At 43.7% G+C, this 13,950-nt stretch overlaps 1 protein-coding gene across 9 annotated transcripts in view; it reads right to left on the bottom strand.

The window, feature by feature from the left end:
* Positions 1-13,950, bottom strand: part of FARP1 (FERM, ARH/RhoGEF and pleckstrin domain protein 1) — a 193,779-nt gene that overhangs the window by 155,766 nt on the left and 24,063 nt on the right. For 3 of the 9 annotated variants that reach the window (XM_068677396.1, XM_068677404.1, XM_068677389.1), the window contains exon 1: positions 13,049-13,186. The exons of 2 other annotated variants lie outside the window; for them this stretch is intronic. In XM_068677396.1, the coding sequence (XP_068533497.1) occupies positions 13,049-13,110 (62 nt within the window). In that variant the 5' untranslated portion in view covers positions 13,111-13,186. Of the gene's footprint in view, positions 1-13,048; positions 13,188-13,950 lie in introns of those variants that run through there. 4 more of the 9 variants (XM_068677367.1, XM_068677378.1, XM_068677413.1 and 1 more) reach the window with 3 other exon arrangements.

Below are 13,950 nucleotides of genomic sequence, written 5' to 3'. Positions count from 1 at the left end.
TGCAACAAGTGGTAAACTACCACGTGATCCTTAATACAAATACTATTATGAACATATATATATATATCATATTTATATCATATGAAGGCAGGAAAACGAGGCAAACTTTACAATTTATAAAATGCAGAGGCTAATAATCTGCTAGGATAAGGAAGATCGACGGGTTGCTGTACTGCACAGTGAGAAAAGAATCATCCTCCATTCCTCTTGAAAAACGAAACATGACCACTATGGAAACAGACCATGACACAGCCCAGATCTCAATGAGTTATTGCTAATTTGATGTACTTACAAATTAGGCTGTTTAGCAGCCAAACCCAGGACTCCCAGAGATGGCTGGAAGATGAGAAAAGCACGTGGGGCAACTCACCACCTGCCAGCCATCATCCCCTCCTGGCCTTATCAGCACTTTCTCCTTTGCTCCTTCCAACCTTCCCTGGTCCTTTTGCAGCTGCCACTGTGCTGAAGGCTCTGTGAAGCAGGAAAGCTGGAGGGGCGTAAGATGACCCCAATTAAATGGCCTCAATATTTGGTTTCCTTTGGGGACCAGATCTGCTGTAGGATGTGGAGCCTGACGCAGTCCCACTGGTGGGTCAAGGACTGTGAGAACAGCCCGTAGGAAGTCCGGAAAAAGCCAGAATAACATCACTGGTAGGGAAAAGAAAGGCTTCCCAGCACAGGCAAACCTGGCTTCTCATGGAGCCCTGTAAGGAGCACGGGAACCCCAAGGCATGCTCCTTCCCCACCATGCTAAGGGAAGGCTCCACCGGTACCAGCTCGCCAGCACAGCTCCCTGAATAGGGGTGTCTTCTTCGTATCCATGGAAAGAAACCTCAGAAACTGGCTTGCTAATTTTGTTTCCATGCAGCTTTTGCTCTGCCTTACACAGCGTTTCCTGCTAAATAAATAAATCCCCAAAAAAGAGAGCAGAGCTACAACAGTGATTCAGTGTGATTTTTTATTAACTGGCACAGCTTTGAACCTTCTTTTTTAATTCAAGGATCATTAGTTTTACTTGTCAAGTGTTACACATCATACCAGAATTTTATTCCACTTTTTTTTTTTTTCCCCCCACATCTGACATTCTAGCTGGATTTCTGATGAAACCTGCTGCTCCTGTCCATTTGTCTTTCTCGGTAACTGCATTTCCATTCCCCGTGACTTTTATATGCTGATCAATGACCATTAAAAAAACATGTAGCACACGGAAAGAATGGAAATGTAACTTTCCAGCTGAACAGAGCTGTAAGAATAGCACTGCCAGTCACGGCCTGGCTTTTACTCTGAGGTTAAAATTATTGAGAAGCCTATGGGAAAAACAGAAAGCACAATACAGCCTATGTACTAGGGAAATGTCTCACCAGTTCTACCGTATACCATAAAGACCAGTGCCATGTAATAAGATACTATAAGGAGGGAATAAAAACAATCCTGAAGAGATGCTCGTGAAACCCAGCCAAGTGGAAGCCAAATACGAATGAGAGGCAAGTACACTTCATAAATTTTCATCAATTGGCACCGTGATCTAAAACGTAAATGGGATCGATGCAATTGATTTTATTCGTTACAATTAATTAAATTAAAACCTTTTATGAGACAAGAAGCGTCAACAAGAAAACTGCAGTTGGAGGCAGGAATTCCAGGAAGAAAAGGGAGAGAGCTACACAGCAACACTCCAGGCCTCCTTACAGAGAAACCTGATTTTCCTGGCATTTAAGTACAGAAGAATTTTTAAACCCTGGAAATGCGACTGGACACTGGTCCATAGCCTTGTTAATTCAAAAGCTGTTTTAAGAGCTCTCCTAAAGCCACCATATGCCACAGATAGCACCAGTACCAAAGAAAGGACCTCCATAATTGCTTTATTGTTACAGCAGTTTTGGGCTAGGTATGGACGAAGAGGAAAGCTGTTCTACTTATCAAATCCAAAATGCAGGGATCAATCCAGTGCAATTCAAGAGATACCATTAAATATTCAACATAAGGAATTATTATGGAGCTCAAACCTTCCTGCAAATGTTCTTCTGACTAGATGATCCCATGGCCACCACACACGTTCAGACAGGCCAATAAATTGGGTGAAATTAGGAAAAAGGACCCGAAGTTAGGAGCCAAAAGAAACACGAAGGAAAAGTACAAGCCAAACCACTCCACATACACAGCTGAGAGGTTTTTATTATTATTATTAACAGCTAGTAATATAGAAAGTCATGTAATATATATTGAACCGTTCAGTTACATACGCACATTTCACATTGGAAGCAAAGAGCTAAGAAGTATTGGCCACAATAATCACTTGTATCTGTCTGCTACTTGCAAATTAAAAGCAGACCTCTCCTTTTTCTTCTTTTCTCTCTCTCTCTAAACACCAGCATTGGACATTACTTTTTGTATGTATGATGCCAGTCTCACTCACTGTGGTGCTGTTGTAACATGGGCACAACGTATTTATTACACCTTTACATAAAAGCAGCCTTAATAATTACAATTACCCACTCCAAAATAATGCAGCGTGTCTGTCAAACTGCGTACTTTTCCTCAAATCGCTTCGATAGAGATGACCAAGAAGGTCACAGAATGTAACAGAACAGTAGTAAGCAAACATTAAGCAAACCTGAGGGGGGATTAGGATACCTAATGTCTGTCACAGTGAGGAGAAGGCTTAAGTTTAGACAGAGGGTGGAGAATTTTAAATACATTCTCACCCTCCTCGGATCCTTTACTGAGCCAATGCACCTTGCTAATCCAAAGGAAAATAATTCAGTGTTTTGTGCTTTGCTGGGCTGGCAAATTAAATCCACTCTCGGTGTGCTGGCAAACCTAAGGCCAGGGTGAGCTAAGCCCAGCCAGTGTTTCTTGCAGGTGCTGGCAGGCCATCTGCCATAACTCTACCTAAAACACCTGGAGGGCACCAACTACAAAAAGGTACAGATGCCATCAGATAAATTAGTAAGCGTGTTTTAGTCCAAACCACAGATTAACAATCCAGTTACGCAGATACTGCGTGGTCAGACGAAAATTTTAAGTTCTGTGCACACTCACGCAGTATCTGGACAAAGGCCAAGATGGGGCTCAGCTTAATGTCATTGCGGGGCTCAGTGTTCAAAACTGTGCCTGAACAGGTGCATTTTATAGCATTTGAAAGGCTCAGGCCAAATAATGTTTCCACGTATTTTTCTTTGGCAGGAAGAAAAACCAATTAAACTGAGTTAGCAGCAGCCTGAAGGGACCTCGGAGTAGAAGCAACACCTTTCTTGTCTTGGTGGGGAGAACAAAAGGTTGCAACAAATTATGAAATACTGAAGAAATAAACGAAGAAATAAGCCAGTGTTTGAAACACAAGTGGAACTCCCATTGGAATATACGCTAATCTAATCTGTTAATTACTCTACATTTCTGTGAGACGAGGAGGTTGGGCACTTGATGCAAAAAGCTCCTGAAGCCTGAAGGCTCCTGTTGGTGGGGGAGCGTGTCACCAGGCGGGGAGGCCTTTCCCACTTCTGTTTTGTTTAAGCACACTTCTAAATCACACAAATGAAGGAAGCACACTATATATTATTCCCCTTTTAAAGGTGGAGAAAGCAGGCCCTGTGGGAGGGCATGACTGGCCTTAACGGCTACTGAGCAGGGCACCGGCAAGGCCGGAGCTGTGGCCCAGGCCTCTCAGAAGCCGGCCCACTGTCCCCTATATCAGGCGGTAATGAGACGTCTGAAAGAAATTAATGTAGTCAATATAATGCCAGATGAGACGACTCAAGCCGTCTCAAAGACTTATAAACTGTTAGTAAGAACTAAGAAGGCACCAGAGGACTAGAAAAGAAGAAATTCGAAACAGACCCTCCAAGGCATAAGGAACGTGGAGCAGCAGAGAAAAAAAAGGGGCGATGCAGGCAGCCTACCAGCAAGGGCTCGGAGGGCTCAGTCTTCTGTACAGTTTTTGGAAAGCCTCAGCTGCAGAGAGGATGATATGGAAACACTCCTGTAAAGTATTCTTCCTCGGTTCCAAGCACCTTCATCTTGCAGAAAAACACAGAATTTGACCCCCAAAAATCATAATAATTAAGTTATGAGGAAAGACAGGATGATATGCACAGGTTGAACGTGGTGGGTTCAGTGAGAGAAGCTGGGGATAATCTGTGAGACTGAAGATGCCACTGCTCTCAAAGGTCTGTCCAGCCCTGCACCAGACATGAAGGCCTCCACAGCAGAGGTAGCAGGACGTGTCTGCACCTCAGCTGCTCCACTGCAGAGGCCAATCTAACAACCAAAACAATTTTTCATACAATGCACTGGTTCTTTGTATTCCTTTTCCCTCCCCTTGGACAACAAAGTAGGCATAAATGTATGAGAAAACACACGTAATGGATCTGTACTGTCTTCAGTAAGGGAAAATTCTACGCCCTCAGGAAAAGATTGCCAAAAAAAAAGCTACATTAATGTACCAGAATGACCATAAACATCAAATGGGAAAGCAAGTTTCTTGGATACGTGTTTTCAAAGGGATAATAATAAAATAACAAGCAAAGTGGAACAGGAAGACAGAAATTGAATTTAGCCTGAAATGATGAGGAAGGGATGTGGGGCCGATATGTCTCAGGTTTTTGTATTTTGTGAAATGTTATCCCAATTAATCTTCACAATTTCATGGCAGACATACTAAGCAAATATAGTGTTAAAAAAATAAGCTATTAATCTAGGTAACATTATTCCCTCTTCAAAAACTACAATTTTGAACGTTACGATGAATCAGTGCAAAATAAATACACCATCCTCGATTCTTGCTCATGAAGAAATGAAGAGCAGCTAAGAGTGGTACATCAGCTGTACCACTGATGTAAGGTGACCCCCGAGTTAAAAACTGTGGCTTGAAAACTGGCTGAACAGCTGGGCCCAGAGGGCGGTGGTCAGCAGCACAAAGTCTAGTTGGAGGCTAGTAATGAGCTGTGGATCCCAAGGGTCAAAATCAGGTCCTATCCTGTTGGATATCTTCACTAATGGAGAGTCACCAGTCCTCACGTGGGACATCTGTGTTGGAATGACTGGACACGACAGATTTATCCTTTTTAAAATACAGAACACGTTTGGAAGGAAGGAGAAGTCTGCAACAGAGAAGAGAGGATTTTTTCAAAAGCTTTAAAGTCACCATCATATTATGAGTCTTTGGCAGTTTCTCATGGGAGAATATCAAAAGATTTCCTGGAAAATCTTATCTTTAAAGTCCAATTTTCTTAAGGAACTACTGAAAACTACAAACAGCTGCCTCATTAACAAAATGTTCATGCTTCACATTATTCTGCACAGAACATCATACACACCTGAAATTACACAAAGACCCTGGCAAAGAAATATGTACATTAGAAATCTGACTTATATCCAGAAATCTTTCATTAGGCTAATGGACCAGCATTTTTATGGAAGCAAAGAAACGTGATACCAAAAGCTTGTACTAGAAAAGTAGCTCAAGCTTGAAGGGCAGTAGCACAAGCACAGGTGCAGGGTAAGTTTGGTTGCTCAGCTTCTAAAGGAAAGGTTGTAAACAGAAGGTGGTTTCTGGATTCCTGTTCTGACTGCTGTCTGCTCCTGCTCACATCCACAATGCTCACAGAGCGAAGAAAAAAATATATTAAAAAGCTGGTTCTCCTGTTCCATTGGACAATTTTCTGGGATTTAAAAAGAAAAAGAAAAAAAAAAAAAACATTCTAAATCGTTTCATGAAGTCAGAAGCAGGGCGGTTCTAGATGAGGTATGGTACAGAAGATCAGCATTACAGGCTCATGTTTAGTCCCCTCTACATGCAGCAAAGAACAAAAAATTTACAGCAATAAGAAAAGCCCTCAAATAAGGCAGAGTACCTGGAGTATCTGTAAGAGAATAAAATTCATCATCTGTCATGAAAATAAAGGCAGCCCACGAAGTTACCCATCTTGGGCAGACTCTGAAATCCCTACATCTCACTGTTTTGCTTGATAACACCAAATTAGCTAGAATATGAAACCAAGGTCAAATTCCCAGACCACAACACAATGGCATAGAGCTGCTGGCAGGCCATGAGCTACTGCATTACTAGTCCCAGAATTTGGCATTGCTTTTGTATCCTAGCTAACTTGGAGTTACCAGTAAGTGGACTGGACAGCACTACAAATTAGAGCACTTAGTCTGTCCATCTACACGACTACACCATAGAAACTGGGTCGAGGAACACGGGAACTTTACAAAAGGGAGAAATGGCTTTACAAAAGCTCAAACTACTCAGTACACTAGTAATGTAACTTGAAATCAGAATAATGAATGTATATGTATGTGCAGGACAACACACAGCATTGAAAACACCTCTTGCAAGCCCGTCTGTACAGCACTCAGAGTACCCGTGTTCATTACTACTCCTACCTCTAGAGCCATTCAGCTTCCAGCTCGAGCTCATTTATCTTCATTACATTCAGGTCCTCAAGCTGTTTGCAATTCTGTGGCGCTAGCAGCTGTCCCAGATTCCAGATCTTCTGCCAGATGTCAGCAAAGAGCAGCCCCATCCTGCACAAATCTGATGCACGCTATCTTTTTCCTCAACTACACACCTGTCAGTAGATCTATCAACAAGTGCAGTAATACATTTCTGTACGCTTTTGCAATTGTTGCTGAAAAATCTCATCCCTTAAGCATAAATACAGATTGCTCTGTGATTCAAGCCAGTCTACTCTGCAAATAGTATTTAAAGGGAAAAAAAAAAAAAAAAGAGCTAGAATAATTTTTGATGACTGTCAACAACATTAACAAGGCAGTAAATATACTGACTCCCTGTGCTCCACTTTCCAGACAACCTTGCATTAGAAAGTTCTTGCAGGCAAGAACGTTTTTGGTTTTGTGTTTTTTTTTTCTTTTCCCCTGCATCTCACACAAGCAAAGCCATATACACATATGCATATATATATGGATGTGAGCCACTAACTTAAGTGAAGCTCATCCTCCTAAAGGAGCTCCTCAGAAAACTCTTCACCCAAGTTCCTCTTGGGACTAGCTGAGACCATTCCCTAAGCGCTAGGGACTTGCCTCCACTATTTATTCTTCACCACGTGCCCTTGTACCATTGATCGATGCTGGAGTCACGAATGCCAATATCACATTCAAACCAAGACAGCCAATTCTGAAGTTTTTCTTCAGCTTTTACATCACCAACTCCGAGACACTGTACAAACAGGTAATTCCGGCTACTCCTGGAAGGCAAATTAGCATCTCATCTGCTAAGCAATGGGAATGATCAGCTCCCACTGATGGTTAGTGACTCTCCCCCACCAGCTGGGCTTTCCCTTTGAAACCAGTGACTGAGTCTAAGCAAAACGGGGAGCTCCAGTCAAGCTCCTGGAGCCAGGAATCCCTTAACAGCCCAGCGGCAGGTATTGCTACACAAACGCTCGGTTTACTATTAGACAGGGTAAAATTTGAATGAAATATTGCCCTCTTGCTTTGCATTTGTTGTATGATTGCTTACATACCATGTAAGTGGTTTATGGCTGACTTGGATGTGAGGTTCAACGCTGTATTTTTCTCTGAAAATACTTTCCTGACACTTTAGTGTCCCAAACAGGCCACATCTTTGCTGCTTTACCCTACGGGGGGATGATATTTCTTCTTTACTATGAAATTCACAATCTGCTTTCGGAGACGTTTCAGACAATACTTTGAATATTGTCCAAACCCTTCCTGCTGACATTTCGATTGCCTGCATAAGAAATGATGCTTCGGAGGAATTCGCAAGCTACTGATAACATCTACGTATATTTGATTTCATGGACACCCCTTCTATTTTGCATAACTATTTGTGCCCATTCTGCTACTAAAACCTATGAAAAAGTAAAACTTCAATATGCTTAACAAGTGACAAAATGCAATTTTAAAAAATTCGTTAAAAATAGGAGTAAAGACTGCAAGAAGTACATGTAGAAGTCACCCAGCTAGTTCTTTCCTGATAACATAACGTGCTGTAGAAGTGACGAAGTACACGCTACCATTTCATGAAGACCTAAACCATTTTAAAGTTGAGGTACAGAAGCACTGCCACGTGGGTAAAAAGCTATGGTAAGAAGCTTGTTATGGACTAGGGAAAGGCTGTGGAAGCTTTACTGCCACGTGGCACATGCTAGGAACATACAAAAGAGAGCTTAAGAAAACCTCTCCTTATTTCGTGTTCCCAGCTAGAGGAGTTTCTGGATCAACAGGGGGTCACCATCAGAGCCCACAGTTTGTCAGCAGTAAATACAAGCGAAGTGGGTAAGAACTTAAAGCAGCCTGGTGGTTCAACGGCAATACAAATCCCTCCTGAAACCATTAAAAGCATTTTCCCAAACCCTTTCATGCCATCACTCTGCATAAATAAAGCTGTTGCACCAGCTGGAGTGCTCTGGGCTCACTCACCCATACAACACCTCATGCGAAAGCCAAGCCGAATGTGCTTATAGTAGAAGAAAGTAATCTGATTTCCTTCCAGATTTAACAGAATTCTGAAAGGGATCCAGCGACTCATACCCGGCCTCGAGTATAACGCAAACGTTTTCCCATGAAATAAAAACATGTCAAAAGAATAAGTAACACGCTACGGTAACACTACTGTGCAGCGGTTGGGGGAAAATCTCACGCAGTGCTGTTTTTGAGAAATAAGCAGCTTGGGGGGCATATTATTTCTCTGAACCAAACACAGATAGACAGCAGAGGTGTTCTCAGTGGCTCCTCCAGAGAGCTGTGAGGAGACGAAGCCCAACCTGGGCGTTCAGCAGCCACTTGGAGGAACTTCTCCTCCTTCCCTTACCACTCAGACACCGAGCTGAAGATGCCGTGGTCAGCATGCAGACACCTCGTTCCTTCTCCTACTGAGAAACAGACCGGTTATGATTTGTTGTGTTGATGGTATACAGCACAAGGACAGAGCAGAAGCTCGGGAGCTCACCACCATGCACAGCGCACTCCACAAAACCACCCCATGGCCCAGCAGCTCCAAACCGCAGAGGACAACGACATTCAGCATCATGCACCCGGGGAAGACGCCTATCCAAACATGTTACGTTGAAGCCACAATGGCCTTGACTAGCTTCCTTTTTGCCCAGAGCTTGTGATCAGACTCCCACAAAATTATTATGCATACGCAGTCTATGGTCTTCCAACAGGAAAAACATACTTACGGTCTCAATCGTGTGCTCGGTATACAAGCCCCTACAAAAACAGGAAAAAAAAAATCCTGCAGGCTTTAAATATTTAAACATTTGTTCTTGAAAGAGCCTTTTTGTGTTTGTAGAACTGCTCAATATAATTGACTCTAGAATGATTTTATTTTTTTAATAATTCGTTCACCAGAAGCCTTCATTGTGCTTGACCAACAAAACACCGCGCACGGTAACGACGCAGCTCCCAGTAAGAAATGCTCGTGCCATCAGGAAAAATAAATTGCTTTACGTACTGCTGCTTGGAAAACAACTTAATAGACTCATTGGCATCCTGGTGGACATATAATGAACGGGCCAGGAGGCCCGATTGTATAGCATCTAAATTGAAATATCCTATAGCGTTCAAAAGCAATGTCTTTATTTTTCCTTCAGAAATAATTGTAGAACTTATAGCCAAACTTTCAAACTTCCTCAGGTTTCTGTCTCATTTCTCTCTGTTTCTAATAGTATAACCACTAAAAGAGCCAAGGAGAAACTCTACCTGTGCTGAGCGGTGCAGTCTAGACGCTGTGTCCCTTTGTGTCTGTCGACAGCTCTCCTGATCTCTCAAGATGCAATCCCTCTCTGTCTTTAGATAACTGATAACACTGCATTTACTCCATGAACAGCTATCAGAGATACTATGGGGCAGAGATACAGATATACAGCTGCCACAGGTAAGTCCTCATTTATATCCAGCTAAAATATGAGTATTGTATAAGCTTCACGGAGACACACTAGGGTGTTTTTCATAGAAGACAGACCAAAAATGCCATTAGGTGATGTTATGTCTGTAAAATAAACGCAGTTTCCCACCATAACTTACTTCACAATGGAAACTGGCATAAGTTACTCCAAAGCACACCACCGTTATTGCAAATTTTAGGATCTGGAGGGGAAGGGTGCACCTGTTCAACCACACCATCGTACCACCTTTATCAGCAAACCTGCTTCAGTGCTGATCACATCCCTGTGGCTTCTGTTACATTTTAAAACTAATTACTTACTTGCTTGGAAGTGTGAAGAGGCGTTATCTGTAGAATCTGCACTTTTTACCACTGAAGGGGCTAGTGGAAAGCATTAATTCTCTTGTTCTGGTCTCCTTGCAGTGTTTGCAAGCAGAGAAAGTAGAAATACTGCCAGAGCTGCCCATCGGCCTGCACCATCCTCCTTAAAATATTGTCAGAAGTAGCAGCCAAAAACAGTCTTTGAGATCTGAATGTAACGGAGAGGCTTAAGAGTCAGATTTTTTTTTTAATTAAGATATTACGATGTAGAAGTTGCCAGAGAAAGATCAAGCAGAAAGACAGACATTGCCAATAACACAGGTCTTCAAAGCGAATGCTGCCTGACAGATTTTGATGGATCCTCCCCCTGAGTAAAAGCCTCCCAGTACCACCAAAGTGAAGCTCCCAGCATTGCAGGTCGCACTGGTGCACCACGCGAGCAGGAAGACTGGGTGTTAGGTTGCTCTTCCCTGTGAGAATATTCCATACTCATATTCCTTTCTCCTCTCAAGTAACTTTAGATTATGCTGAACATGGCAAGAAAGCTTTTATGCCCGCATCCGATAGTAGCATGGAGCATACCCAGGGCAGACAAAGACCTCTGAAGTGTGAATAACAGATCTCCCAAGAGCCTTTCCTTGCTGAGCATGCTTGAACTTCTTCACACGCTTCCCCGGTGACAACCAGACCATGCCCATCTCCACCAGAGGGGAGAGGAGCCTGCCACACCTTTGGGTTTTTGTGGTTGCCCCAACTGGTGCAGGTACAAGCTCTGTGGGGAAACCTGGTCACTCACGCCAGATCCAGGATCAATTAGGAATTGTTTGGTTTGAAACATGCCATCGGACCATATATCCCTGTTCTTGCACGCCCTACACTGCACAGATTTCCCCTCCCTGACCCCGCTGAAGACCACTCTGCCTCATTCACAGTACAGGATAGCACCAACAATTAAGGGGAAAGTGATCAGTATTTATTCTTCCCTCCCTGCTCCATCATTAAGGCTTATTAACTACCCGCACTCTGCTGTTAAGGCAGGATTTAACGAGTGAGTTGCTGCACTCTCTGTATAGCAGGCCGAGTTTTACTCTCAGAAAGTACTTACCTTTAACTTCACGATACCCTTGTGAGAGGGGAAGGAATGACATTAGCCATACCTCATAGATGGGGAATTACAGACAGAAAAGCCAGGTCCTCCAGATACGGAGATACTGACCCAGAGGGAGTCTGAAGGCTAAATCTGTTTATTGATCTAGGTCAGACAGACTGAAATCCAAAGTAAATCCACCAATTCTGTATTCCCAAACTGAGACTCTGAGGCCAAAATCATTCTTCAAGTATTTTCACATTCTGCAGCTTTCCTTAGATATTATTACAGATCCTTTTACCACAGGCTGCATTCAGGAGCATGAGGCTTTCTGAAAATTAGCTCCCAAATCTCAGGTTTTATCGAGAGTTTAATCATTTTCTGGGTGTTTAATTTACTTCCTAGCAACACAGGGACCTCTGTCAATAATTGAATCCAGTTCTGTAAAAGCTTTAGCCACCCTCCTCTTCCAAACTGCAAAAGGTGAAGTATTAAGACTTTGAAGACTTTCTCACAGACGATGTAATACACACCACAGGGCATTGCTGTAGAGGAAGGATCATAACCAAAAAACAGGATGGAGATTGTGAGAGGGGGAAAAACTCAACTAAAGAATTAAAGATTGTGTCAGAAACCACAAAAAAGGAGAGTTACAGCTTTTAACTGCGGCCTTTTGCTTTGCAACATTAATCGTGATCTTTAAACAGTATCTGATCTATAAGGAAGTGGCTGAAAGGGCTGGAGGGCACACAAGTGGATGTAAAATACTGGTGTTGCAAACAAAAGTGTTGAATAGATGGGAGCGGCAATAGGTGATCACTTACTGTGCCCTGATGCATTATGTAGGTTGCTTTATTTAACACAAACTCATGCATACAATATTTCCAGGTGTTTAAATCACTACAGCAGAAGAAGGGAGGTCCACTGAAAAAAAATATGTGAAAACGACAAACAGGTGTGGCAATTTTTCCTCTCTAGCATCAGACAGGATGAGAATGTCACAGGGTCACTAACATGGCCTGGCTCTGTAACTTGGGCTGGGGAGCCGTGTATTTGATGGAAATCTCCATGTGCATCCTTTGAAATGATGGCAAACTCCTCTCTGCTCCAAGGAGAGAGGTGCAATTCTTCAGGATAAGGCCCCTGCCTCTGAGGGGCTGCTTTCCTCCTGCCCAAGTCAGGCCCATAAATACTGCAAAATACCACAGAAAGGTGCAGGAAAGCACAGACACACCTTGCAGCTGCTGACCACAATGCAGCAGGCAGGGAACAGAAAGACCTCACAGCAAAGTATCACATATTCAGCTCCCAGGCGGCATCTGACCCTCTACCCCTACATACAGGCACTCTCCTGGAAGAGTTTTAACATCCTCTGCATAGTAAGTTGTCTCTGACACCTTTATACTACCCAGTACCGGAGAAGAACCACTATCCAGTCCTATCTCACCTGAACCACCTTCTTATATGCATAAATTTTGTCCATCCATTGGAATATATGGGAAAAGGAGTCACAGCCCTGATCAGTTCAGAAATGTGGGAAAATTCAAAAGCATTTGCAACCTAGACATAATAAGCCAAAAGGTGAAGGAAATAGCAATGCTCTGCAGCCATTCACTAACATACTCAAAACCCTGACATCACATCAGCCCTAAACAGAGGCGTTTAGTCCCCACAGAGCAAGGTTAGGGCACCCTGACCACAAAAGCAGCAGCAGGAAGAATAGAAAGGCCCAGCACCAGTGGCAACACAAGCAAATCAATACTTACCGCCGCTCCTCTTGGGCGAAGTCAAAGCCTTGCTCAGGAAAAAGCAAAAACTGACAGCTCATTTGCCTTACAACCTGCTTAGGGACCACGCAGGACGTCCCCACTCTGTAATTCAACCCACAAGGCCTTCCCCTCTGCCTCAAAACCCGTCAGGGAAAGCTCTAAGTTAATAAGGCTGCTGTGGGGCTATTTACTTGCTATTTACACCGTAAGAAGGCACGCAGTGAACCTCAGGAATTGCATGCTGTAGACAGGCCCTGTAGCACGGTATGTCCCCTCCTGGCTCTTGGCCCACGAGTTCAAGAGGAAGCAATGCAGGAAATCCACGGCATCGGTGTGATTCCAGTCCATGCCCTTCCTGTCTGGGGAGAGAGATCTAAAAGCATCTGGGCCTCCTGCTAACAGAAACAGTCAACACCTCTGTGGAAGAGGGGAAAAAATATATAATAATCAGCTCCCCAACCCAAAGATAAAAATAGTGCAGCCGGCACACCTCAGAAGAGACCACACTGCCAACCTGCATTTTGCCTTCATTTTTCCGCCACCAACAAACAACAGCCAGCCCAAACACTGGTGGAGGGGGTGGATTAGGGCTGGTTTTGCTGTAGTTATCACCCTGGTCCTTCAGCTGGTGGCAGGACCCCAGCTGCAGGACAGCCACCATGCACCACAGTGGCCACCGGGCTGGAGCCAAGCAGGCCACAGCGCCAGCACCAAATGCGCACCCCTGCCTATTTGCACCTTTCCCCTGCCAACGCAGCACTAATCCAAGCTGATCCATTTCCAGGGCGTCCCCAGGACGGTCCCTGAACAGCCTGGACCCTGGTGGCATCTTACAGCGAGCTATAAAGCCAGCCAGAGCCCCCTTTGCCTGGCGCCAGAGGCAGCCGCAGGCGGTGATG

Source organism: Anas acuta, chromosome 1 (genome assembly GCF_963932015.1).
Source record: "Anas acuta chromosome 1, bAnaAcu1.1, whole genome shotgun sequence".
In the NCBI taxonomy this organism is placed as follows: domain Eukaryota; kingdom Metazoa; phylum Chordata; class Aves; order Anseriformes; family Anatidae; genus Anas; species Anas acuta.
This window is presented reverse-complemented; position numbering and strand designations above follow the sequence as displayed.